Here is a 27,912-nt window from a genome sequence, read left to right on the forward strand (position 1 = left end):
TGTAATTGTTTTTCTTAAGTAGAAAAAAAAAGTATTAATTTTACTGGGTAAATTACCACAGTACATAGAGTTTACCGACATAACTGCAGTAGCTTTAACACTAGATTATAAGAAAAATAAAAATGGTCCCCACCAACGGAACAGGACTGGTAAACCTGCCCTTTCCGTTCAAACCCTGTATTTTGCCCTCCCTGAATGTTGGTGTTTAGTCTGGCAGATAGGTAAACAGTTCTTTAAATGAGCGACAAAGATTTCCAGGTCTGGTCTTAAGTTTATTGCCTCCCACAGAAAGGCACTGTAAAACTACATGAAACACACATAAGGAGAACATTAAGTCACGTTTTAAATCAGAAACATATTCAGCACAATTGTGACAGTAATACCAGCTATATTTTGAATTAGTGGTGGTTGAAACTGGTGGAGCCACTGCATCAAGACAGGCAGCACACCCTGTAAGTTTAAAAATGAGCAGCAAGGCAAACTAAACTTTTACAGAAACATGTTATTGCTTTCAACACCTGCCTTTATTTGCCATGATTATTTTCGACCTTGATTCCTGTATATTTGGCAGTTAAGTTAAATAAAAGATAAAGACAACACAGTTCTGCACATCTGCTTATTTAACCTTTATTCCATAACTGAACAAACACACACATTTACATGTCTGTAGACAGAAACAGGCCTGCTACCATTTTCTCCTGCAGCGTCATGCATATTTGCACCATTCAACCCTGATATACAACAATTACAGCTCTTTCAGGTCAGGTGAATGAATCACCGTCATGTCCTTATTTAACTTTATACACACTTAAAAATTGCTCTGTTTTGTTTACCCTGAAATTGTTACTTTAATCGAACCATCACCAGCAAAACCTCCTTCACTTTCAACCATCGGGAGTGCTACAAATAACTACAATATGTTTACTATATACACAATAACTTCATATACAAGATCACCTCTTTGGAGTACAACAAAGTCTTGTCCTTCCTTGTCATTGAAGACGTATGAAATGTCTTCAAGGAAGCTAAAGACATGGACATTTATATGTGTGGAGTATAAGAGGAGGCAACAAACCAGTTGATATATTTGCCATAGAGCTACATATTATCAAATTTATCTACAATTCCCAGTCCAGGTGCACATTTTTCCATGTTGGTTGGATAAATGACTCTGAAGTACAAAGTGAGAGATGATGTAGGCGAACATATTTACAGTATTCCACAAAAAGCACAGCAGGTCCACACACAGACGGACTGTTGGAAAACATTTCAACAGGACCAGGCGGGTGTGTGATGGTCTGCGTCGAGTCTGACTTCACAATGATAAAAGGCAAGAGATATGGCTTCGATGACAAATTATTTTACAGCATGAGAAACAATTTGGATGCTTAGTCATGAGATGGACTTAAATACACCCCTGCAACTGCAACTACCTTTGCAGAAAACGCAGACAACTACCGGATACATGTAAAAGGCCAGTAAACATTTGGATACGATTGCTGAATTACAAATGGAGTCTTCTAGAAATGTTTCTTCATTCGAAGCTCATTTGGCCCGTGTAAACTTTGGCAAACCGGAAATAAATTAAGAAAAACATGTTTAAAAACACAAATTACTTCTTTAAAAACATCCTATAAACTTCTACATTTGGATTCTGTCTCTTCATCTCAAGTAATGCAGTGCAATAAACAGCATTTCTTACATACAGCTGCTACTTCATCTAGTAGATATTACCGTTTCAGTAATCCAAATAAATAGTTGACTTCAGCTTATCGATTACGTCTTCAAAAATCATAAAGCTATTTTACAATGGCTTCTTGTCTCTGCTTTCCTTTTTTGTACAAACACCCACTAATGTAAACCAAAACAGAACGACCACAACTGAGGTGAGTGTGTCAGCACGTTAACTCAGTCTGGTTCCCCCTGCAGGTGGAGGAACAGCTCTATTTGGGAGGCAGCGGGTTGTCGGGGGTTGTTGGAGTTGCCAGCTCCTTGTAAAAGTTCTCGATCTGCTCCTTGTACATCTTCACCACTACCGGCCGCTTCAGCTTCATGGTCGGGCCTGTGGGACAAGTAAACATTTAATGATGTTAGACACTTGGCTTCTTGGCTTACATGGCTTCTTCAGTCCTGAGGTTTAAAACCTGTTGATATGAGAGGTCACTTAGACCCCACTGTGGGTGGATGTATCTGAGGTTTAACTTAAAATGCTGCTGGCCCAAATCTGCAGGGGATTCAGCATAACAATAACTGAATTGAATTCTAAAAGTTAAACTATTTTAATCATGAAGTTATGAAAGAAAGGCTTTGATAAAAGGCAAATTGATGTATTTGTCTAATACAATTTAAAGTAAGCAAAATTCAAATTTCCACTGCAATTCTAATGTACGCAAATACACTTGACTCTTTATAATGTAGTAAATGATAATAATAATAATAATAATAATAATAATAATAATAATAATAATAATAATAATGATACAGTTGTAATGAGTAAGCTATAGATATAGGCATTCATTTCAGCACTGGGTCAAAAAATGATTATTGGGGCTTGAAAAAAAGAAAAGTCGAAGTTCTGCTTATCAAAATATGGTTTATTTTTTGGATTGTTTAATGTTATTTTTGCTCTTTGATGTTTGGTGGAGTTAAGGCTGAAACTAATGGCTATTTTTATTACAAATAATTATTTTTAGTCAGAAAATAGTTAAAAATGCATATTACAACTAGGTGACTTACTAAAATAGCTATTTTTTTGGTCCAAAACAAAAAGAAAATCAGTGTATGATTATCTATGACAAAGAAAAGCAGCAAGTCTTCACATTTGAGAGGCTGGAATTAGAAAAAGTTTGGTGCGTTTTGCTTGAAAAATGCCTAAAATGATTTATCACTTATTAATATTGTTGACTTTCTATCAATTAAGAGTTTTACCACTCAAGGCCCCTTTACTTATTCAGTTAATCTATTAGTCTGAGAAGGAAAATATACTTAGATTTAACTGCTCACAACCCATAGATAAAGGGTTGTGAGCATAAAGGTCATATCAAGCATTAGACTCTACATTTTGAATTCCATGCTTAACATGTATGAAATAATAGTCTCCTGTGTTTTCTGCAAAATAAAGACACCCTTGCATCCCGTCCCACTCACCCAGCTCTCCTCCTGAGACAGAGAAATCCCGATCCAGGATGATCCACTTTTGGATGCGCTGAGCGTTGGAGGTGGCCTTCTCGTTGACTCGGTTGATTCCCTCCTGAATGGCAGTGTGGACCGCCCGGTCTCGTCCACCTGCGATCTCAGACACTCGTGTGGCGTTGCTGCCCAGCTTCTTGCAGAGCTCAATAGCTTCTGGTGTGAGCTCATCCTCTGGATCGCCTGACTCTGCATTTACCTGGCACTGGAGAGAGGAAAACATTTGGGAAAAAGTTTAGTTTTATTGCCTAATATTTGAATTTTCTTGTCAGTGCAACCTACAGCATTGATACATTTTGAATTAGGGTGTGTTTTCCTAGAACGCCACTAGATGGCAGCATCAGCAGAGAAATGTCTATGAAGCCAGAGCGTCACTTGTTACTGCTGCGGCTGCTTTTTTCATCAGTTAAGACTGATATATTGACTCTGTGTGAGATCAGATAAAAAGTTATAAAGATAGGATGTGTACAAGGCTCAGATACAGATACAATGTTGCTGACAACTTCTATCTTCAGTCTGATAACCTCCCCTGTTCACAGCTATCCTGTGTGTTATCTCCATGAGCACAGCTGCCCTTCTCATTAAGGTGCTCTGCTGACGTCCTCTACTTCAACTGTCTTTAAAGTACACAAACAGAACCATGCTCACTGTAAAGTCAAGACCATGATCCAGATTTATAAACATACATATACAGAAACAATATGCACAGTCTTGTGTGATGACGGCTATTCTGGTGCTGTTGGACAGATCTCTCTTAGGATGGAGCAGGCATGCTGGCTAAATGTGGGAGTGGAAATGAGTGCAGATACTGCGTCTTTCTGTCTTTGTGTGCACACTGTTTTAGTCCTGAATCTACACAGTTTCATGCATGTTGCCTCAGGTCCAGGTCTCAGTTTCTAAGACTTACCTTAACGGTGAGCAGCATAGAAAGGAACTTCCTCTTGTCTCCGATCAGCATGGCGTTACTAATCAGCGGCACAGCCTCCTTCACCGCATCCTCGATAGGAACAGGAGGGATGTTTTCTCCTCCTGCTGTGATGATCAGCTCTAAAAATCAAAACACACGCACACACACACGGGTGAAATAACAGACAGAAGACAGATAGAGACAAATGTGCCGAAGGCTTGCAGAGATTCAGTCTCCTGTAACAAGACACTGGATCCATATCTTTTAGAAGGGTGTAAACAAGTATCTAAGTTTCTCTCTGAGATCCGAACAAATTCACCTGTGTGAGTATTGTGTAACTCTACTGGGAATGTAGAATTATTACCTTTAATTCTTCCAGTGATGAAGAGGAATCCGTTCTCGTCATGTTTGCCCAGGTCACCTGAGTGTAGCCAACCCTCTGCATCAAGAGCCTCCTCCGTCTTGTCAGGCATGTTGAGGTAACCCATGAAGACGTGACGGCCCCAGAAGCAGATCTCTCCGTTGCCCTCCTCGTCTGGGTTGTGCAGCTTCGTCTTGCACCCGGGGAGCTCTTTACCACAACTGCAGGACAAAATTACATTTAAATAATTCACCACCAAGAACTGGGCTGAGAGTCGGCTCTGATTTGTTGATGCATGGAAATTCTGTCTCCAATCAAACTCAAGTAAAAAAGAAAAAAAATGTACCTGGTGATCTTGAAGGCGTCGGGGATGGAGACTGTGTGAGGGCCGGTGCTCTCGCTCATGCCGTACAGCTCGTAAAGAGGGATATCCAGGCTGAGGAAGAACTCCAGGGTGTCTTTGGTGATGGGAGCAGCGCCGGTGTAGCACTTGTTGCAGCGGTCCAGGCCCAGAGCCTTACGCACTTTTTTGAACACAAACTTTTTGGCTAGCTGATAGCTGAGGGGGGTGCGGCCTGCTGCTCCACCTCTGAGGAGAGACACAAAAAAAGGGCAGCAAGCATGAGTGAGTGCCACAGTAGGTGTGGTAATGTCAACCAGTCTGTTGGACCACACTGAATATCTCAAAAACTATTGGAGGGATTGCCATGAAATGTTGTCACGTCCCCCAGAGGATGAATCCTGATGTCTTTTGTGATCCCCTGACTTTCCCTATAGCGCCACCATGAGGTAGACAGATTGAGATTTTTAAGTAAAATATTACAACTATTAAATTGATTGCCACAGAAGTCGGCACAGACATTCATTTTCCCCACAGGATGAGTTGTAATAACTTTGTTGACCTCTTCACCTTTCATCTAGTGCCATCAGCAGGTCAGAAATGCTGCTTATATTCTGCCTGTATTAGACCTTGATCAGAGAACAGTCCAATGCATTGATTAATAATGGGTACTCCTTGATTTTACATTTCATTTCAAATCAGTTGCCACAGTTGTCCAGTTGTCTGTACATGCTGGCATGGCACTCCTGATCTCTGATAAACAATAGGTAATAAAAGGAAATTACCTCTTGTTGTCATGTGATGACGGGCTGATTATCTCACAACATCAAAGCTTGTTCACCCGAGATAACTGACTTAATTAACCTAATAAAACTACTGGCATTACCATCAGCCCCAGCTGACAACAACTGTTTGTGCATGAGCATGTTAGCATGGCAGTAGACTCTTAGTCTTGTGTAATGACTTAAACAGGCTCACAAAAATCCAGCATTCAGCAGATGATTGTGAATGCCAAGATACACAAAAATGACATACATGCATTGCCAGTGTTCCTATAACAGTGGTCTCATAAGAAAGGAAGTAATAACATTTCAAAATAACATTTTGGGAAAAAGACAGAACCAGAACCATGGAAACAGGAACAAGGAGTGACTTAACCATGTCTAAATAAAGTTGTAATTTCATAACGTGCACATACTGATTCATCTTGGTCAGATTAGTCTGCAGGCCGACATCTTTGGCCCAGGCGGCCAGTTTCCTGCGCACAGTGGAAGACTTGGCTCCGACGGACTTCATCTTCTCCTGCATCTTCTCCCAGACACGTGGGACGCCCATGAAGGCTGTGGGACGCACTTCCTTCAACGTGTTCACCAAAGAGCCCTGATGATAAGAGAAAGAAGTTATAATCTCAAATATCACATGCATTTTACAGCTCACGCGGAGAGGAGATGAGCAGAAAAAATCAATCTGCCACCACAAAGATCTTGGTAAATTAGTGCATGTGAAATAAAAATCTTCTTTCAGTTCTGTGTATCACACTCCTGTGTCCACCCTCAGGATTTCCCTTTAACCATCACTGGAGCTCTTGGTAATCTGCACCTCCTAACTAAATTACACATTGTGTTATTTAATTAATGCGTAGGGGGGGGGTGATGATGCTGAAATAAAAAGGAGCTTTCAGAGGTGAAGACCCCTGACAGGCAGCAGCTCAGCATACCAGTCAAGTTTTTTCACCACAGACTTAATCCTGTAATTTCCATGAAAGGACATGTAATGGAAGAACGCACATGAATAGTGTTCAATGATCAGAGTCTTTAATGACCGGCTGATTCATGACAATCCATGGAATTCTGTTTTTATGCCCCTAAACTCTGAAATACCCTTCCTCGTGATCTTAGAGTGGCAAACTGACATGAAAAACCTATGATATTTCAAAAATATCATATACATCACATTAATAAATGTCACTGCAATGTCAGCTGATTTCGAGATGCCTATTTTTCCCTCCAGGACAATGTTCAATATTAAAATATTCATCATAAATCTCTGCAGTTAATGATGGGTCATATATTTTGGGTGTTCATGTGTCTCACCTTCAGTGCATCTGGCTGAGCGAAATAAGTCGCCCCTCCGACCTTCATGGTGACCCAGATGTCGACCATCTGAGCAGCGATGTGGCTGAGCGGCAGGTAGCTGACCACCACCTCCTGAGCCTGGGTGGCGTCTGTCAGACGCACGTGATGGCCGGTGGAGCGCGCCGTCCACGTTATCTGAGAGGAAGGAGAGGAGAATATAGTCAAGTTAGTACGAGGTATCTTTATTTCTTTATTTAAGTGAGGTCACAGAGATGTGCTTTGTTTGTACCATGTACACACAACAATGTTGAATGACCCCAGAGTTTTATAAGTGAACTTTGACAAAAATAAAATGTATGTATGACAACAAATTTTAATTGTTTCAGACAGCCAGGCACCAACATAACGTGTTTATGATTTGATTACAGAGTAGTAAAAGTACAGGTGAACTAGCAGCAAAATATACTTCAAAAGTAAATGTACTTATTATTCAGAATTGCCTATTTCAGAAGAATATATATCATTGGATTATAATTAGTGATGCATTATTGTATAAGCATTACTGGTGTTGCAGCAGGTAAAGGTGGGGCTAATTCTGATTACTCTACATACTGCTGGGTAGTTTAATCCTTGATTATAAATGATGACAATATTTACCTGTGACATGTAGTGGAGTAGAAGTATAAAGTAGCATAAATAGAAATAGAAACACTCAAGTAAAATACAAGTATGTTGACATTGTACTTAAGCGGAGTACTTGAGTACTTATTAACATTCCAATTCTAATGACAGCACATTGTCTTCTCACTTTTATTGTTTTGAACACACAGTACTAAAAGGTGGAGTCGTAATTCTTTGAGGTATTTTGCTGATCCATACCTGAATAGAAACCTGCCTAACAAGCAGTGTAAGTGCAGCACTTATATATATGTAATATCTGTCAGCTGTACCTGCACTTTTCACCCTTTATAAAAACACATTTGTTTCTGTTGTTAGGAGCCAAACACGTGACACTTTTCTCAAGAGGTAAAAACACTTGGCTCATGTAACTTACATTATCATGGCTGAGCATGACTCCTTTGGGCTGGCCTGTGGTCCCTGAGGTGTAGATGAGCGTGCAGCATTGGTTGGGCTTCTGGCTGGCGATGATCGCATCGAGAGGTGCATCGGGCTCATCGCGTCCCAGCTCCATGAACTCTGCCCACTGTAGTACACAAACAAAATCACTTCAGTGACACATGCGCAGGGCTGCTTGAATTCACTGCCATTTAAAAACAACTTTGTTTTTAATTTAACAGCTGTCAGTTCCCATTAGTAACACTGCTGCAGAGTCAGCAGCAGTGGGTTGCAAGATAATTAATTGCTCTATGCACTGTGTGAGCTCTACAGCCCACCTGACAGGACCACAGCTCATACTGTGCTAAAGAAATAAAATATTGTCAGGTTTGCCATGTTGTGTGCTTACTGTGTAAAGATTTGGTCTCTTCTCTTTCAGTGCATCTTTGTACTGGATAATGGCTTTCAAATGTGGCAGCTTGTCTTCGACCTGTGAACAAACAGAGTACAGTTACATGAGAACAGCTGCAGACGACAGTCAACAAGACAACAGTCTATGTCTATGTCCTTCTATATTTTCTATAAATATTTGTTTTATGACCAAACACAAGACAAATATTGATCGGTGGGCTTGCTCCAACATCAGTCTCAAAAGTAAAAGATGTAAATATCTCTAGTTGTGTCGCAAATCCAAACAGAATACTAATTCTAAGCAGGTTATGGAGTTTAGTTTTGTAGTGTGATCACACTAAAAAAGTTACAAAATAAAACAGTACGCTGTAGATGCACACAAATTAAGGAGTTGCTCACAGCTGGAAAAAATAACTCAAGTTAAACCTTTAAACAAAACAACTACTGCATGTTTGAAGAAACACATTCAGCTGTCTCCTTACGTCACAGGAGATTTTCAACATGACATGTAGCACAGTATGTGCATCTTCATCTAAGAGTTCTGTCATTTGTTCTTGTCACTCAGTCTCTATTCATTTCCAAAACAGATGCTGCCAAGTCATGTTCACGGTTGACAGCAACAATAAATGGTGGCAACAACATGAAGCTAAACACAAATCCACATAAAGGAACCCTAGCTCCTTTTTCACTGAAAAAAAAGACAAAAAAAATAATGTATTCATATCTTTAATTCTAGGTTCCACAGTATTTAAATGCAACTTATTCTGATCTCACCTGAAGTATCTTCTGCAGTTGTTTGTGGTTCTCCACCACAATGATATTGGCCTTGCAGTTTTCTGCTACATACTGGCATGCCTCGGGAGAGTTGGTGGTGTAGATGCCGACAGCAAACCCACTGCAAACAGACAAAAGGTCAGTCGAACTTTGAGCAGTTTCACTTTAACATTTACACCGATTCAGATGAAACTTGTGCAGTTATGGAAAATCTTACATGAAGAAACCACACACTGTATAAAAGAAGTGGACGTAGCCTTAAAATGAAGCTACTGTCCAAGTGCTTTAAACCTGCATTTACTCTAATAACCAGCAGGGGGCAAATCCACTACCTGCAAAATAAGTCCAATTATAAGTCTGTAAGAAAAAGACCCCACTTCTCACTTAATATATTAACCTCAGTAAATAGTTTCCAAATGAGTTTATGGTCTAAGTCACTATTTCAAGTCTATTTCAATACAGCCTGACTTCACTTTGTAATTAATGGTTCCATTTAAAGTAAAACAGGCAATAAAGCAGGTATGCTTCAAAGTGTGGTTACCCCGTGATTGACAAGTCGCTACTACTGTGACTTGTCAATCAGGATAAAGGTGTAGCAATGTGTATCGTCCTCAGCTTCACACTTTCGTACAAATATGTTCCCTTTTGGCTCCAAAAAACCAAGTTGCCGATGGCTGAAATGCAAAACTCAAGGCTTCACAGTCGTCCACAAACCAGTGGGTGACGTCTCGGTGGCTATATCCACTTCCTTTGTACAGTTTATGGTAGAAACTTGCCAAATGACATATTTCATGATACCCCAAAACCATCTCCATTGACCATGCTTTCAACTTCATCAGGCCTTCATTCATATGTGCATGTTCATATGTGTGTTTTTTTCTTAACAGAGCTCTAGTGTAGAAGTTTATACGGTCTTTCTTTATTCTCTCCACTTTTGTCTTGTGTTTTCTTAACGATCCGTTTTCCTACTAAAGATGGGACAATAGAAACTACCTGACCTACTTCAGCACCTTTGTTTGTATTTTGGCTTTCCGGCGACATGACTGCAGCAAACGTCAGTCTACTACTGAGTTTATAAAACCAAACCTGTAATCTGGCTTATCAGGACTGGTTTGACAAGGCAACTGGAGTTTCAACACATTCTTCTTTACACGCGTCAGCACTGAGCAGACAGTAGGAGCGTAGGAGTCTGTGGAATCTAAAAACAGTATCATGTATGTGTTGAAGTGTCTTAGCAGTCAAGAGGAACAACATGCACTAACTGTCCATATAATCAAACTCATTTCCATCAATGCGCTCTTGTTACCACCCTTCCAGGAATTGATAAACATTATCACCATCAGTTGGACTCGAACTGACAGCGTGAAAAAAAAAAAAAAAAAAACGGATTTCCTGTCACAGATGTTTAGTGATATAAGCAGCTCAGCTGAGGCAAATCTGCCCTCTATTAAATCAGTGAGTTTAATTCTTAGTTAAAAGGGTTTTTGGTTTTTCAGATGGCGTTGATTTCTCGGTCCCATTGAGCTGAATCAATGCTCCTATTGGGGCCGTGAAAAACCGAATATTCATGCACCTAATGCAGAAGGGAGGCTTGTGATTATTGTTAAGTCAGTGGTGGAAGAAGTACTCAAATCCATTACAAGTAAAAGTTCTGCATTTAAATGTTCAGTTGGGTATTTTGGTCCAGTGGTTCCCAACCTAGGGGTCAGGCTCCTTCAAAAGGTCACAGGCTAAATCTGAGGCGTTGTCAGATGATTAATGGGAGAGGAATTTATGAGCTTAGCATGTTTTTCTAATGTAAATCTTAATTTGAAAAGGAAGCAGTTACTACAGCTTTCAGATAAACATTATTTTCCTCTGAAATGTAGGTGACTATATACTCAAAGTACCTCAAGATGGTGCATTGTACAGTACTTGAGTAAATGCACTTAGTTGCTTTCCAACACTGCAGTTAATAAGCTTCCTTTTGGCCATTGTGCTATAACTGTAATCTCTTAATATATCTTTCAGATAAGAGACTACGTGGTGAACTTAATGACACCTGAAGGTTGTGCTCTTGTAAACTCATATTTCAAATCTAGGATCACACCACTCAGGTATGGAAGACATGCACACCCAAACACAGAGCTGTCGATGAAACCATGAGTGAGTGAGCGAACACTGAGCTCACTGCCAACACATTCAGAGACGAAGATGAAACTCACCCTGCCAAGATGGCTCCGATGTCAGAGATGAACCACTCAAACGAGTTGAAGCCCAGGATGCCAACACCGTGGTAGCGCTGCAAACCAAGCTGTAGGAAAACAAAACAGAACATGACACATCAGTAAGTAATCCGAGAGGTAATATTGTGATATCTGGAGTCAGTTTCTGGTTTATAATGTAGCTGGGACATTGACAGTTTCCAGATGAAAGGCAGACAGATTTGGGAAGAGGGCAAAGGGGGTAACGAGCATCAAAGGTCACCCGCCAATTTCAGTGCTTTCATTTATTTTTAAAATGTACAAAGTAAATATTGCTGTTGTCATGTGTAACCTTTCTTATACTAAAACTAGTTATATTTAATGTTTTAAGGGGAAACATCACATCTTCCTCTGCAAGTTTAGAACAGAAAACCTCATTCTTTCCTCATGAGAAGTTACATTAACTAACATGCACAGAAATCAGTGTAAAACAAAGTTTGTCTTTATTCCTTAAACATTTGAGACAGATTCAAACTGCCGGCAGCAGATCTGCTGATCTACACACTGATTAGAGCTAGAGGTTGCTTCAGGCACATTGCCACGTTATCTGTTACTATGGAAACAGATATACAGCCAAATGTACACAAGACTGCTGTAATCGGAACTGATACCAAGTTCAACACTAGAGCAAGCTCTTAAAAATAACTTTTGTCTCTATCAGTAAGTGAGAGTTCGACATATGAAGCTCGACCTCTATCACGTTGCATATCTCCGTGTTTGCATGTGTGGAGGCATTATGTTCGAGTTAGTTTGTATTTTTAAGTACAGTGAGACAGTATGCCTTTATGTGCGAGTACAGGACGCCCTGCTGAGTCTCCATGCTGATCAACTGCGTTGAGTTTCACAATAAACAATAACGTGTCCTGTTCTGCACAAACAGCTGAGGCCTGTCCTGAGCTGCCCCACTCACATTTCACCCCCCCGACTCCCCTGCGATGTGTCGTGTGTTGTCTAGACTGGCTCTTAAGCAATGACAATAGAAGTCGATTGTTTAAAACAAAACAGAAATCTCAGGCCTTTTGATTCTGAGGGAGAGGTGTTGCTCAGGGTGGATAGAACGAAAACGGAAGCGAACAGTTTACAGATATTTCTGTTCTCACTTTTAAGGTTGGGTTAGGGTTGTGTAATTGAGAGTTTTTATGTATTATGAAATGAGTCAACTATGAGTAACTTCTCTAATTGAGCAATGCCAATTTTTCCATCACTGGACCTGCAAAATGTTGAACTGCTCTGGGTTTGGTTGACACTGTGCCTGACAAATGACAAATCGGAAATAATAAACTTACATTTCCAAGCAGAATCTACTATATAAGCCACATATTAACCACAAGTCACTGTGTGGTTAGTTATTTGTCTATAAAAATATCCATTATGATTTCCCTGAGCCCAAGGTGACATATTCCAGAGTCTTGTTTTGTCCAAAAAACCCAAAGATATTCTATTAAAGATCATATAAAACAGAGAAAAGCAGAAATGCCCACAAAAATTGACCTAACTAAGTAGTTAATTGACTAGTTTTAATGTGCAAATTATTACTGAGAAAGCTGAAAATACATATTTAATACTTCAAATCCAGAGATTTTGATGGTTTATGCTGCTAAACTCTTCCAAAAATTTATTGTAATAAAAATAGCAACTATTAGAGCATTTCAGCTGTACAGATGATGCTTTAATTCTTCAATATATAACTGTTGTTTATACTAGATTACTCAGTAAATAAGACACTACCTTAAGGAAGCTCTTGGCAGCGGTGCGGCAGGTCTGATAGTACTCTCTGTAGTTCAGGCTCTTCTGCTGCTCGCCCTCCTTCCAACCCAGGGCTGTGAAGTCGCCAAAGCGTTCCACAGCTGAGGTGAACATCTGGTTGATGGTCAGAGGTGTCTCAGCAGCCAGGCCAGAGTCGCCCATCCTCAGTTTCACCTCTGCGTCACCCTGTGACGTCCACAGGCCGGGCTCTCCTGCTGCCGGCACTGCCAGGGAGTTTGGGCGCTGAGCGTTCACTGGAAGAAAAATAAGTTGTCAAGAAATAGTTTGACCAAGAGACATGCAGAACTAAACTTTTTACTTTCACTTAAATCACCAAATCTCCATGTGAGTTGCAATGGACACCCTGAATTTGTTTTATCAGAGGGGATGCCGTCATGACGCACACCCTCAGGTGCTACATTAAAGCTACAAACAAGCATTGGTCACTGAGCAAATAAGCGAGCCTGATCTTAGCCCCAGGCAACAGTCGCAAAGTATTGTCCAAACAATGATTATGTAGTTTCTTTGAGACAGTAAAGTTAATATTATCTGACCATATACACTTTTTAACTGTTGTGGAGAAACAAACGTTTTCACATCAAACAAAGAAGGTTATTTTATTCAGTGTGGTATGCAAAGTGTCTGAGACAAACTTATTTAAAAAAAGAAAAAAAAGCAAACAATAAATTACAGTAGAAACCCCCTAACTGTCCATGGTAAACGTTCATCACAGTTTACAGAACAACTTCCTGGTTAAACACTGAGCCACTGTACCACACCAGCCTTTGGTTTCATCTTTAAATAAAATGGTTTCCATAGTCTTGTTAGTTTACAACCCGTCTGATCATCATACCTCCATGTTTCCTGCCTGTTGGACCTGTTTGTAGTAACACTGCAGTGTTCAGACACCTCAGCAATTATCGGCCTTTGGTAACTACAAAATTATTATGAGTAATAAAACCAACGGCCCGAGCCACAAAATATAACCCAAGTTGCAATAAACAGTAGATTTTCATTAAAGTGTTAATTAAAAAAAACAGAACGCGCTTGTGTCTTTTACAATCAGAAAGGAAAGTGGGTCACTGACCCAACAGCCAGCAGGATGTTTTCAATATACAGTGGTGTCATATCGCAAACGGATGAACTTAATGATGGTGGATTTACGACCAAACACAAACAGATGGTTATCAGTACATGGAGCAGATGAGAGGGCAGGACGAAGGATATTTTCTTATGGACTCTAACAGCAGCGGACATGTAGTCTGATATTTAATCCAGTAAGAAAACCTTTAGGAATAACTGAAAAGATGATTTCAGTGTATAAAATAATAACAGTGTTATATAATAATAATAATAATAATAATATAATAATAATATAGTGATAAGAGAAACTTGAGTCATGTCAAATGTCATGGAATAAGCAGTTAATGTGCCAGGGTTTCCCCTCACTGACTGAGACAGGAAGGAATGTCATAGTGTGGACTGGAAAAACGGACAGGAAAAGGGAAGTCAAGTTTGTTCTGCCAAAGAATGTGGAGCTCGCTCACTTCAGCTTGGCCCACTTCCTCAGGGAAAAAGGTCACTGGTGTTGACGTTGGCTACTCAAGCCGACACTGCCTGGATCCAACTTGTACACTGCTTATCATCATTTTAGCCTGGCTTGACCACTCTTACAAGTGTTCGAGTTCAGGGAAGGACAAGGAAAGAGTAAACACATTGAAATCACACCCTTGTGGCTTTTCCTCGGCCCTCACCCGTTTGTGTGTTTGACGTCTGTGCAGCAGGGACCTCTGTAGTCTTGGTGCTGCTGGCGACGTCATCATGCGCACCGGTCTCCTCTTCCCTCTCCCCTGCAGACTCTTCCTCTGAAGACTCACTGAGGAAAGGGAAAGAAAAATACATGTTGCTAAACATAGGTGAGTGGACTGTTGAACCCCAGGGGAAAACCGGAGGCAGAAACCTGAACCTGCCCTGAGTCATTTGGGGAAAATGGTGACTCTCAACACCCACAAACATCATCATCATCATCATCATCATCATCATCACCACCACCACCATCATCCTGAAAGTACATATCATCACAGTAACAGTCTGAAAGTAAGGTTTATATTATTATTGTATTAAATTAAAGCTTCAAAATGATAAAACCACTATAATTACACCGACAGGAATATAATCCTACACACACAGACAGCACAATTACTAACATTATGTGAATTATAACTGAGTGTTGGAGCTCCAACCTGGGTGGTGCGTTTGGCTGTAATCTGCATTTCGAATCTTAGTGAAAGACAGTGATGCTGTGCTTGTGCAAAATGGACCACCAAGTAGCTATCAAGCTAATCCCTGACCAGTGGCTCCAACCTTTTTGTTTCATGATCCTTTAAAAAACAACAAGGACACAGTCTGTAAAACCATTCAGTATTTTACAAGTAAACAGCAAACATAAATGTCTTTCAAATATAATCATTAATGTGCGGAGTGGAAAAATGTGTTCTCTATCTTATCTGTCACCCCGGGACTCCATGGATTTGTTTTCTAAACACCCATGATGGTAACCAAAGCTCTAAAGACAGCAGGCGCCCTGGATGTGTTTGTGTGGACGTACTTTGCTGTATCAACAACGCCGTCATCGAGGGAGGCTGCGCTGTCTCCTGCGCCACAAGGTGACTCCAGGAAGCCGCCCGCTCGGGGAGGATCCATCACCACGGCTTCGGACATGGCAGTGGGCTCACACACAGTCACTGAGAGGAGAGAGGAGCAACAGAGCCAGTTAGCTACTGTATACGTGGCAAGCACATCACTTAAAAGCATCCACAACTGGTAGAGGTGGCTGCTGCTGTGGCTGTTACAGATGATGAATAAGATAAGATAGCCTACAAGCAGCATGTGCATATGCAAAGTAGTGCAAGCATATCCAAATACTGTGTCGGGTGCATCTGAAAAATGCAAAAATCGCATCACAAAAAACCTCCTCAATAATGTCTAAATCTAGGGCTATTTATACTGAGCTATTTCACTGGCAATTTCATTTAGTAAAGAGCTGCAGCTCATGATTTTGTTCATTATTGATTAATCCATCGATTGCTTTCTTAATGATGTCAGAAAATTGTAATAAATGCAAGTTAAAATTTTCTAAAACTCAAGGTAGCACTCTGAAATTTTTTTATACCATCAAAAGCCTAAAACCTCTAGATATACAGTTTACACTGATATAAAACAGTGAAAGGAAGCAAATCCCAACAACTGAGATGCTTCAACCAAAAAATAAGCTTCAATTTTTTGTTTAGAAAAAGACTTAAACAATGATCAATTATTGATGACTAATTTTGTGTCAGTTTATTTTTTATTTCTTATGAAATGAAAAATCTAATCACCTCTAATTTAGAACACCAAGTTAATCATTGCACTTTATTTTAGTATGGTGAGTCCTCTTTGTAGCACATATCCAAATCATTAGTCAATCCTAATATTCAGCCTTTTATTTGATTAAAAAAAAAACTCTAGATGCAAACACTCACACGCTTTTGAGATTATATGACTTATGACTCTAAAAACAAACAAGAATTGCTCCCTTGGCCTAATTGCGAGTTAGTGACACCAAGGTGTGACAGCCAGCAGCTTCTAGTACTCACAAGACTCGCACCATAGTGTTACTGGCACCAGGTCACACAGCTTTTTCTGGCAGTTGTAGTTGCAGTTATGTTTACACACCCATTCTTGTTTTATGCTGTTGTGCAGGATTCAGTGTATAATTACTACCTCCACCAATTCAGCCACATTGTCAGTCAAGCTTGTTTGCTTGTTTGCTTGTTTGTTTGTTTGTTTGTTTGTTTGTTTGTGAGCAGGATTATGGAAAAGCTACTGGCCCGATTTTCATGAAACTTGGTGGAAGGGTGTCGCAAAGGCCGGGGAAGAACCCATTACATTTCGGAGTGGATCTGAATGATGGGGTGAATACACAAATTATTTTTAACTTTAGTTAACATTGCAGGATAGAACATTTGGCCTTGGTGGAGGTGTGTTTAGTCAAATTTAGACATAGGTGACTCTAAACAACGATGACATATGGTGACTGACCTTGGCTGTTTTCACACAGAAAATTAAACAACCGTGATGTGCACATCATGTTTGTAGCAAGCTGACATGTTATCAACCTTTATAGCCAAATTTATAAGCTGCTAAACCAACATAGTCTTTGTCTGAACTATGGCTGCTCTGTTGACAAAATTTGGTTGTATGGCAACAACGTAGGGAACATGGAGCCGAGCTGGCAAAGTGGAAAGTTTTGCCACAGATAACACTGTCTTGCTGCATAATGGATTGCCTTTTATCACTGTTCTCGGTCAATAAAACACCAACGTTTCCATTGCTCCACCTACTCAAAATCTAATGAAAGACACACAGGTAAATCTGAGTATGAAAGCAAATTTTGAGATACAAAGGCATAACATCACAAAGAACCTGAGTCTAATCAATCATCCTGCATCATTTTTACATGGTGTCACACGTGTAAAAGGCGATCAATTCCATTTTAAAAGAGTTGGAAGGAGAATCCTTTCCTGCCTCTGCCATTACCTCATCGCAGGAAACAACGTCAAAGCCTCCCAAACAATAAACCACCACCACACGTCCACCGTCAAACCCACCCCTCCATGACGCTCCCGCTCATTCAAGCCCCCTCTCTTTGGTAAATCACAGGTCCGAGCTGCTGCTGCTGCTGCTGCCGGTCTGTTTATTTAAGGGGGCTGAAAACACATACCAGCGGCTTCGTCTGCCTATTGTGACAGCAGCCTATCATGACTCGCCTGTCAGGCATAATTGGGCTCCAGAGAAGTCAGAGAACAGGAAGGAAAATATTTTCCACCAGGCTTTGGATGTTTGACACATATCCAAACACACCTTTGAATATGTAACTGCAGAGCAGGTACAAAATTGCCGGCATTCCTCAAAATCTGGAGCAGCCATCACCCCAAAATGTCATCAATCCATACTGAAGTCATATAGCGAGCAGCCACCTGACCCTGATTGTAGACTGTGTAAAGATAATGGACATAGCCACCCTGATGTCAACAAGTGGTTTGAGTGCTCCCATTCTGAAGCCTCAAATCTGACAGCTTGGTTTTTTTGGAGCCAAATGAGAACGTGTTTGGAGGAGTAGGTGGAGCTGTGGAGGAGCGAGGGGTCGATGTGACTGAGGGCTCAAGGACAGTATTAGTAGGCAGTCTGTCACACCCTTAATTATGTGTAACTTTAAGTCTTACTAAAATGTAAACAGGTGAAGTTATAAAAATTCACCCGGCATACAGTTGTCATCAATGAGGAAATTAGCTACAGAGACCAAATCCGCTTTTCGTATCAGGCTGTAAACATGTGTATTTTAACATAGTTGTCTATGGGCATTGACTTGCTTTTAGAGGAAGTGCAGTTTTGGCACTTCCATGTTGGCTTCATTTTTCTGCCCCAGAGGTTGCCACTTGACCCCGATGAGACTTTGTTAATGAGTTTTAAGGAGGTCTGAAGGTTTCTCAGCTGAAGGAGACAGATGTCACGGGGTGATCTCACCATCACTGCCATTTTATTTCACCTCTTCCTCCCAACACAGCTGCAGATTCCTCAAGGACACAGCTGTTAGTGGATGTGGGTTTGCTGCAGTATTGGAGGAGATTTAAGACGAGGGTGGAGGCAGGCAGATATGGACCGGTCGACATTTTAAAAAATGCCCCCCTCCTCCTCCTCTCGTGTCTTTATGCTCTGTCATTGTGTTCAAGGGGTGATGGGTTCAGATGGGTGAGGGGCATGACACTGATCTTGAGAAAAGGCTCAGTCACTTGAACCCTCACGTCTGGATGAATATAACCTCATCAGACTGGAAAGGCCCCGAGGCTATTTCTTGTTTGCCCCTTTTCATTTCGTCTCAACAGTGTGTCCATTTTGGTCTGATGAGGTTTCATCATATGAGCTCGTCACATTTAGATCACATCTAAAAGCTTGACATGCTGATTTGGCTCTCGTGTGGCAGCCCCCTGCTCGATGACAAATGCCTTGCAACACCAATCATGTCATCAAGCCTTACTGAGTCATCCATGATTCGCCCAAAAATTAAAACTCCTGCCTGCTGTGGTAAACTATCACTTTCGGATTTCTCATAATCCATTTCCTGCAATGCTGTGCCTGACTGATATCACCCATAGGACACGTTTGTGGGCTTCCCCTTCACTTGAACTTGCAGTTACTACTTCCCAAGAGACCATGGTTTTGCATCGACTGATGATTTTTTCAGTACAGATTACTCTGCCGGCTGGCTTATTGTTTTGTCTATAAATTGTCAAAGATAATGAAAAAATAGCCTTTACAGTTTCCCAGAAGCCAAGGTGACGTCTTCAAATATTTTGTTGTGCTTGATCAACTGGCTGGACAATATACCGATGTCCTGAAATGAAACTAGGTATCGTTTTAGATTTTGCATATCATAATATCATTGGTGTTCACTGTTCCAGCTGTTCTATAATTTGTCTTTCCCCGCTTATTCAACATTTCCACATTACCGATTATAATGTATCAAAAATCTCATTGTGTAATCATTTTTGAAAGCACCAATAGTCCCTCTACAATATCACTGCAGTATCGATATCGAGGTATTTGGTCAAAGATATGGTGATATCGCCCAGCCCTTGGATCAGCAGTCCAAAACCAAAAAATATTTAATTAAGAGGGAAATAAACAGAGAAAAGAAGCTGGAAGAAGCAAATGTTCAGCCTCAGTTGATGAATTCATCATCAAAACAGCTGCTGATTAAATGTCTGTCATATTACAAATCAACTGACCAATTGTTTCAGCTCTACTGTGATATTCCTCCAAGCCCAGAAGGACAGGAGGACATTTTTTGCATCCTTTCTTGCGTGGTTTTGTTGAGTTATCTTGTCATCTACCAGCACAGTCAATGCCCAGGGATGAATTATCTGTTGGATTTAGCACTGCGCAAACTGACATCATTACTGCAGCTACATTCATGCAATCAGGATGAGGATTATGAATGTGGAGCAGAGTTGTGCGTACCAGCTGTTCAATTGAGAAAAGGAAAATGCAACAGTTGGAAACCTAACAGTCAAACCTTTAATTTTTTAATTGATTCATACAGAAGAAGTGTCTTCATAATAAAGAAAACAGACAACTATCACAACTACGCTCAGCCAAAAATATGAACACTTAAAACCAGAAACAAGGGGCTCTCCCCACAATACCATTACACCTGCAAACTTCAGTTAGGTTAATCCCCTGTCAAGATGAACAGACAAACCCCTACCCCTTCTTTCTTTTATGTCTTTCTTTTCTCTCACATAATCTCCCCCGATCCAAAATAACAACCATCCCCACTTGACTGTCTGAACCTTACATTGTCCATGATGAATACCTATCAATACATCCTCTGCATCCTGGGCAAGCTGCTGCCCCTTAACAGTCCCCAGCAGAGTGGTTTATGACTGGGCGTGATCCTCAGCATCCTCACTACACAGTCACCACCTCAAGCTTAACAATATTGATCCAGTTTCAAGTATTTGTAAGCTAATACAGACTTTCAAGAGTGAGGCAAGGATTTAAAGGCATTCCTTTAACATTAGTTGTCATCTGGCAAATTCACACAGATATGCTGGTTGGGTTACACCCTTTTGCAAGCGAGCAGATGTTCCTGTGTTGTAGAGACCCACATATTTTACTTCTATTTAAAATGTACAGATGTAATATTGTGTTTTAGTATTTGACAAATGTGCTGAAATCAGGCTGACCATGAGGTCCATTTGATTTGAGGATATGGGAAGCCACATGTTAACAATGGATGGCATCAAACCTGAGGAATTCACTGATAATATTTCATTTAAAATCTGTAGTATCGTACATTAAACACACAATTAAACATAAAATATAAGCAACTTGTTATGTCAGGTATCATTTCCTACCGAGCCTGATCTGTGTAAGTGAAAGCTTGAGTTCAAGGTGAGAAGACTACATCTCAGACACATTAAATTAAACATATAAATGGAGGTACTCACATTGCATTGCTGTAAACTATTTCTTTGTCCTGGTTTGTGTTTCAGATTTCCTCTTGAATCCTCCTCGTCTGCCTTTTCCCCCTCTCTGTTAATGCTGTTTGCCGCTAGACACACACAAATGCGCCAATGCCTCACCGTTTCTACAACTTGAGCTGCATATCATTCATTTTCAAACATCAGCCGGCTTTGTTGGTCCCACCCCCTGAAAACCCCACCCAGACCCGGCCGGCCTGCTTCCTCCAGACTCTCTCTGCCCCCCCTTCCTCCATCTACAACACCCTGATTGGTTGAAACTGCTCACACCACAGATCCACTCCCCATATAAGGCCACGCAACCCAAATGAGTAAAGAGGGGGAAATGGCTCTGAGGACACACACACACACACACACACACACACACACACACACACACACACACTTGACAGATGATGCTGTGAAACTCAAACCCATCCCCCTACAGAGATACTCCCGTGCGCGCACACACACACACACACAAAACACACGTTGCAGCTCTGCTGGGTTACTATCGGACAAACTGGCTGCAAAGGTTTCAGAGGACAGATCACAAGTGCAGCTGTGCTGGTTTGACTTTATGACTCTCCACTGACTGAAATCATTTCAGTGCAGGCTGCAAAGACGCCCACGTGCTGTGAACCACATTCATAAAAATATGACATATTTATCTTCCATTTTGTTTGCAGATTCCTTCATTTAAAGCCATTTAAACCCTTTACGACTGCAAATAATATATATATATATTTTTTTTTATTACTGGATCATCTGCAGATTGTTTTATCAATCGACTTTTTTGTTTATGAAATGTGAAAAAAAAATTGAAAATTGTTTTATCCAATTAGCTGTCTAAAACCTTGATGAGTTTATAGGCTAATGATGCCTTTTTGTGTGTGTTTGTTTGAAAAAATTACTCAAAAGGTTATTTTGATTATCACAAAAGCTGCAGACAAATTGATGAGTATTAATCGAACTTGTGTGATCTGATGCACTGTTATAGATGAAATCATCTGACTGCATATGAAGTTAGATCTGACACGATTAGCAAAAATGCCAAACATTTCATGCCTCTGGCTTTTCAAATGTGAAGATGTCCTGCTTTTTCTTGTCTTAAACGACACTAAACTTAATATTCTGGAGGCCTGGCTTATTTAAAATAGCTGAAATTTAGCTCAACCAACTACAACAGCATTTATGCTTCACCAGTGATAATTTAGTGATATTATATTTAACAATACAACAGTATCAGGGGCCATTTTACTGCATTGAAATGCTACTTGAAGTACATTTTGCTAATAATACTTAAATTCTTTTACTTGCAATAGTAACATTGCAGTATCTTACTTATCTCACTTAAGTAAAGGATCTGAATACTTGCTACACTGCTGCAAAAAAGTGTCACTCAATGCTAAAGCTTCCATTCCAAATATAAACCTTGCTTACCGCATTGAATCAGTACTAAACATACCTGACTGCTAAGAAACCTCCAATAGACTGAATTTCTCAACACTGTGACAACTTTACTCATAACATTGTTTGCAAACCTAATTTTAGCTCTCTGGCATAATATCAAAGCTGTCAGCCAAATTGCACAGCTCGACACATCAGTCCTGTACTTCTAGTTCTGTGGAGCCATGACCTGATATACAGGGTGCTACAACAAAGACTGCAGCTCTACAGGGGAAACAAAACGCAGGGAGAGCATCATAACTTAAAGGACTGCCCATGTAAAAAATGTTTGCTTTTGGCAAACATTGCACTTCCGTACGACTATAAAAAAAAAAGAGGAGTGACAATACACATGAAAACCAGGTCATGAGTAAACGTGCCTGCCTCTGTAAAGGATGTGGGTGGGGACTCACAACTGCCAAGACTTTACATTTTTACATTTTAAGCTGTGAGGAACTCCAAATTACAGTGCATTGCCACCGATATTCACAAAAAAAAAATCATTAAATGCTCATTCAACACTAGTGGTTGAAAATAACCAGACTTACCAGTCGAATAGACTAAAAGGAATTTCCTTGATACAATTTCCCCTAAACTCCCGCCTTCACAGTTCAATAGGTCACACAGAGGACGCAGAAAAAAAAACGTTTCCTGCTTGAACTGATCAGAATACAAGGAATTAAAAACCCTTAAATGTATATATATTTAAATATATACCAAGTGCTACTTTCATATACTTTGTTGTATTTCATAGCATACTGTTTTATTTTATTTGTAATATCTGATTATCTGTTTATTATTTTGTGTGAGCAGAGTGGAGGGCTATAACTGCATTTAATTGTACAATCCTATATTGTAAAGTGACAATGAAGCTGAACCTTTAAAAATCAGAGAGAAACACACACAATTTGAAAATGAAATAAATTTGTCTGTATATGCATGTTACATCAGCTTAAATGGGTTATTATTTGAAGATTATCTTCTATTTTTAATGCGGCTTATTTTTTAAGATCAGTCTGAGATGATGTCATGTGTGTAGATGCTCACATCACTGCTCTATAGCAAGATCAGTCTTAACCAATTGCCATGAGAGACGAAAACACAGATCCACCACACCACAGCATCACATGACGTCCAGAGGCCGGCTGATCTGGAGTGCTCATGCGCAAATGCTGAAATGCTGCAGGATGTGTTTAGTGCTGATGCACTGTGCACTGAGGTTACTGTCGGCCAGTGACTTCCTCTTTCTCATCCCACACTCTGCTGAGGCGGTGCTGTTAACTGACTTCTTGTCTTTAATCAAATATCAAGGTCCAATGATGAAACATTAAACAGTTACACTAGTCATTATCACTAGTTGGACATAATTCCACAAAGATAAAACTGTCCTGGTGTTGTGTATTCATGATGATTATGTTTCCAAAAATGCATTTTGTTTATAGAAAAATATCACCCTTTTTATAGCAATTATTAGACCTATGTCTACTTGTATTTAAGTAAAGTTTAAGTGAAAATATGTGTGTGATGTGCAGAAATATTCAGATCCTCTACTTAAGTGAAAGTACCAAACTGTATAAATACATTGGAAATGTACTTTAAATGTCAAAAATCAAAGTGCTTGTTATGCAGAATGGCTTCTTTTCAGTGTTTTACCACTATTATTTTATATTATTAGATGATTTAATGAATGTCATAGACTGTTATGAGTATGCTAATGTTGTAATAGGGTTGAGCTACTTTTTGGTATTTTATGTACTGTTTGGTAGTTGTTCCACAACAATGCACCACATTTTATAGGATCATCATATGTTTTGAATGTAAATTATTAATATGTAGTAGTAAATAACAAATAGCTTCTATCTCAAATGTAGTGGTGTTGAAATATAAAGTAGCAGAAAATATTCAAGTAAAGTATATGTACCACAAAATTACACTTGAGTAGGCCTACAGTACAGTACTTGAGTAGATGTACTGTTTTACTCTCCATCACTGGTGACCAATGGGAACAATGAAAATGTATTTAAAGATATATCAACAACATTCTTTAAAATGTGTCAAGATAATTCTGACAAATTCTATATATAAAATAAATTCTGTATATTAGACACATTTCACACAACATATTCTCCTGTACTGCATGACATTTTTGGTAACATTAGTAGTCTTTATCTAGAGGTTAATAAACATTTATATGCCGGCAATGATTTTTCTGATCGAGATAGCTGACAGTGGAGTTGTGTCGGTTATAGCCTGAATGTTTATAATAAATCACACTTCAAAGACAGGTAAATAAACATTTCAACAAATGTAGATACTGTATCTTATTGTTATTCTGACAATACGAAATGTCTGAATGTTTTTTTCGAGGAATTATAAATGTAAGGCTTACTGAAGAAAAAACAGTGTTCTTCCTACAAGTTTCAAATAAAGTTATATATATATATATATATATATATATATATATATATATATATATAGCTCCCAGAAGGCTTTGACATCATAATAATAGCTTAGACTCATGGGACAGGTAGTTTAATGCTGGCAAACTATAACAGTCTTTCACCTTTGGTAAAATAAGGATGTGTTTGAATGTAACCATCAGTATTACAGACCCATTTGTCTATTATTATGGACAGAAAACCTTGGTAATATGTTTCAAATTTGAAGGTTTAATGATGAAAACCATGTGAGTTATAGAGGCCAGTGGACAGATACTAGCTATCCAAGGGGCAGGAAGCCGGATCTCTTTTCTCCACAAGACTTGCAGTTGGCGCTGCTTCTGGCTTTTCTATTAGAAGCATCTTTCGGCTGAAGATGCCTCCTGGTTTGATAGAAAAATGGTCAAAATTTCAAGCAAAAAACTAAGGATACAGTGATAATATAGGCATATGGTTGTTGACCATGTAGTCATTGAAATCAAAAGAGATATTTTTGCCCAAATTCTAATTTTACAAAATCTTCAAAAGCTGCAAAACATATTCAGCCGTATACTGAAGGTAACAGAGCCTAATAAGTCTACACTGGCCTATTAACATTCCTAAAAGGCCAAAATGACCATTCATTAATATGTTTTAGCACAAGATGGCTACTCTGCAGTGGGCTGTTTATGATATTTCATACATTAACTTTGCAGCATTGGTGATGAAAGCAAACAAATCTGTCCATACACTATTAAATTCTCTATTTTTCTCTGAGACTTTTCCTTTTTTGGATTTGAAATCCACAGCTAGTCCAGCTAGGGAGACACAAGACTAGGCGTTTAGGCAGCACATTTTTACAATTACAGAATGTGAGAGTCAATTTCGGTCTACAATGAATGAAAAATAAAATGCTAAAACAAGCCGTTATTCACTACCATATATTGTTTTATCAAAGACACGGAGACAGTAGGGCTACAGGGCCACATGCAGCTCTGGAGCCACGTGTTGCCCACCCCTGTGCTAAACGTTAAACTCCCATGTGATGATTTGATGACTCACTTTTTATTCAAGAGAATTAATTTTGCTTGGTGGTACAGCTTTAATTTAACTTAAAGGTTTAGTGTGTGGGATCTAGTGGCAACTAGTGGTGAGGTTGCAGATTGCAATCAACTGAAACTTCTGTGTGCAAAGCGTGAAGGAGAACTATGGTGGCTGACACAAAAATATGGATGGGTTTATCTAGAGCCAGTGTTTGGTGTGGCCGTTCTGCACTACTGTGGAAACATCATTGTGAACTCTGCAGACAGGGACCCACTCCCTGTGTAGATATAAACTTCTCATTCTAAGGTAACAAAAATACAATGATTCTTATTTTTGATGATTATATACTAACAAAAACATAGCCTAGTTATGAATATTATATTGAATTTCTGCCAATACATCCCCATAAATCCTACACACTGGACCTTTAAATTAACAGAACACAATATTGTTCACAAGCACAAGTTTAACTATTGCAACATACAAATAATGTTACCTCAACAGATGTACTCAATAACATGTAGCTTGATGCTGACTTCAAGAGTGATAAATGATATGGTTTCCTAAAATAAACAAAAACACCAATAATAAATCAAAGACGGCGTGACTTACCAGGAAAAGAGGGTGTTTAGTGTTGACAGTGGCTGCTCTGCATGTGAGTGTGTCAGAGGAGATTGCGAACACGTCTTTTCTCCTGCAGAGAGTCGGTGGTGAGCTGAGCTGCTGCTCTGCTGCACCTGTTTGAGACAACTGTCAGGTTTATAGCACAAGACAACACTCTCACTTATATTCACCCTGTATCATAACAAGTATAGCCTGCTGTACTCTGGTGAAAATAAGATCATGGAATAGATAAAGAGAACAAGGTGTACCCAAAAGGAAATTTTATTTCTTTAATGGCTCAGTTAGAAAGTCATAAAGCCAATAGGATTATATGGCCCAGACCAGGGCTGTGGTCAGGACTATAAAATATTGAGTCATTGGTCCAAGTCCAAAAAAAGTCTCAAAATGCTCATAATTTATTCTCCCAAAGGCAAAGACAGCAACATATCACCATTGGATCCCAACAGCATATACTATATCTATATGGAGACTGTCCATTTATAAGTGACAAAGCAACTAGCACTGATATTCCTTTGAGACTCACCTGGCACACCATGTTCTGCTTTCTTTTTGGACAGCTGCTGTAAAAACAACTTTGTTAACAGCAAAGTATTGATTAACAAACAAGGTTAAAGATTTTACCCCCGGAAAATGTTTTTACCCCAATAAAAACTAGACTTAGATACACTGTGTGCTTCTTTGTAAAAGATGTAATGAGATTCTAGCACATCTGTTTTGTCAAAATATTTTGGACTGACAGGAAAGTGTAACTGTGGAATGCAGACTTTTGTGCTGTAGGACAATTCCAAGTCTGTGACATTTTGTAAGCAGGTAAACCTGCTTTTGAATCATGGCAAATTTCACATCCACACCAGCAAGGACTGAAACCAAAAAACAGACTCCAGTATATTCAGTATCACTTTTAGTATGTATTTGGAATAACTTGAATATTATGTAGAATCACAAGGCCATAAAAACTGTATATTTGTTTGAAAACTGTCTCTCATATAAGATAAACTCTTAAGCCCCATAGATTAACTGTTGTTTTTTCACTCTCTTGCTCTTTAATGTCTTCTCTTTTATTTCATTTTTTTTTTTAAATTGAAAGGGAGTAGACCAGTAATTTTGTGTTGCACATTTATGTATGAGGGCAAGACGTAAAAAAAAAAATTAAATAAAAAGCAAAGATGGCCAAAATAGAAGCAGCAGAGACAGATAGTATCCGGTATATACT

At 39.5% G+C, this 27,912-nt stretch overlaps 1 protein-coding gene across 2 annotated transcripts; it reads right to left on the reverse strand.

The window, feature by feature from the left end:
* Positions 1–613: 613 nt before the first annotated feature.
* On the reverse strand, positions 614–26,826 carry acsbg2 (acyl-CoA synthetase bubblegum family member 2). Of its 2 annotated transcripts, none has more exons than XM_078168924.1 (15): positions 26,688–26,826; positions 15,711–15,846; positions 14,857–14,978; positions 13,085–13,356; positions 11,318–11,406; positions 9,114–9,234; positions 8,338–8,418; positions 7,927–8,076; positions 6,891–7,067; positions 5,996–6,177; positions 4,804–5,046; positions 4,461–4,678; positions 4,097–4,236; positions 3,148–3,394; positions 614–2,062 (listed from the first exon to the last, which is right to left on the reverse strand). In XM_078168924.1, exons 2-15 carry the CDS (start codon positions 15,821–15,823, stop codon positions 1,944–1,946), a joined length of 2,274 nt encoding a protein of 757 aa, XP_078025050.1. In that variant the 5' UTR covers positions 15,824–15,846; positions 26,688–26,826; the 3' UTR covers positions 614–1,943. The 2 variants fall into 2 exon arrangements, with proteins under 2 accessions (XP_078025050.1, XP_033478240.2); XM_033622349.2 differs by lacking the exon at positions 26,688–26,826 and adding an exon at positions 21,154–21,311.
* Between the last annotated feature and the right edge of the window lie 1,086 nt (positions 26,827–27,912).

This window comes from Epinephelus lanceolatus, chromosome 6 (assembly GCF_041903045.1).
Source record: "Epinephelus lanceolatus isolate andai-2023 chromosome 6, ASM4190304v1, whole genome shotgun sequence".
NCBI classification, from domain to species: domain Eukaryota; kingdom Metazoa; phylum Chordata; class Actinopteri; order Perciformes; family Serranidae; genus Epinephelus; species Epinephelus lanceolatus.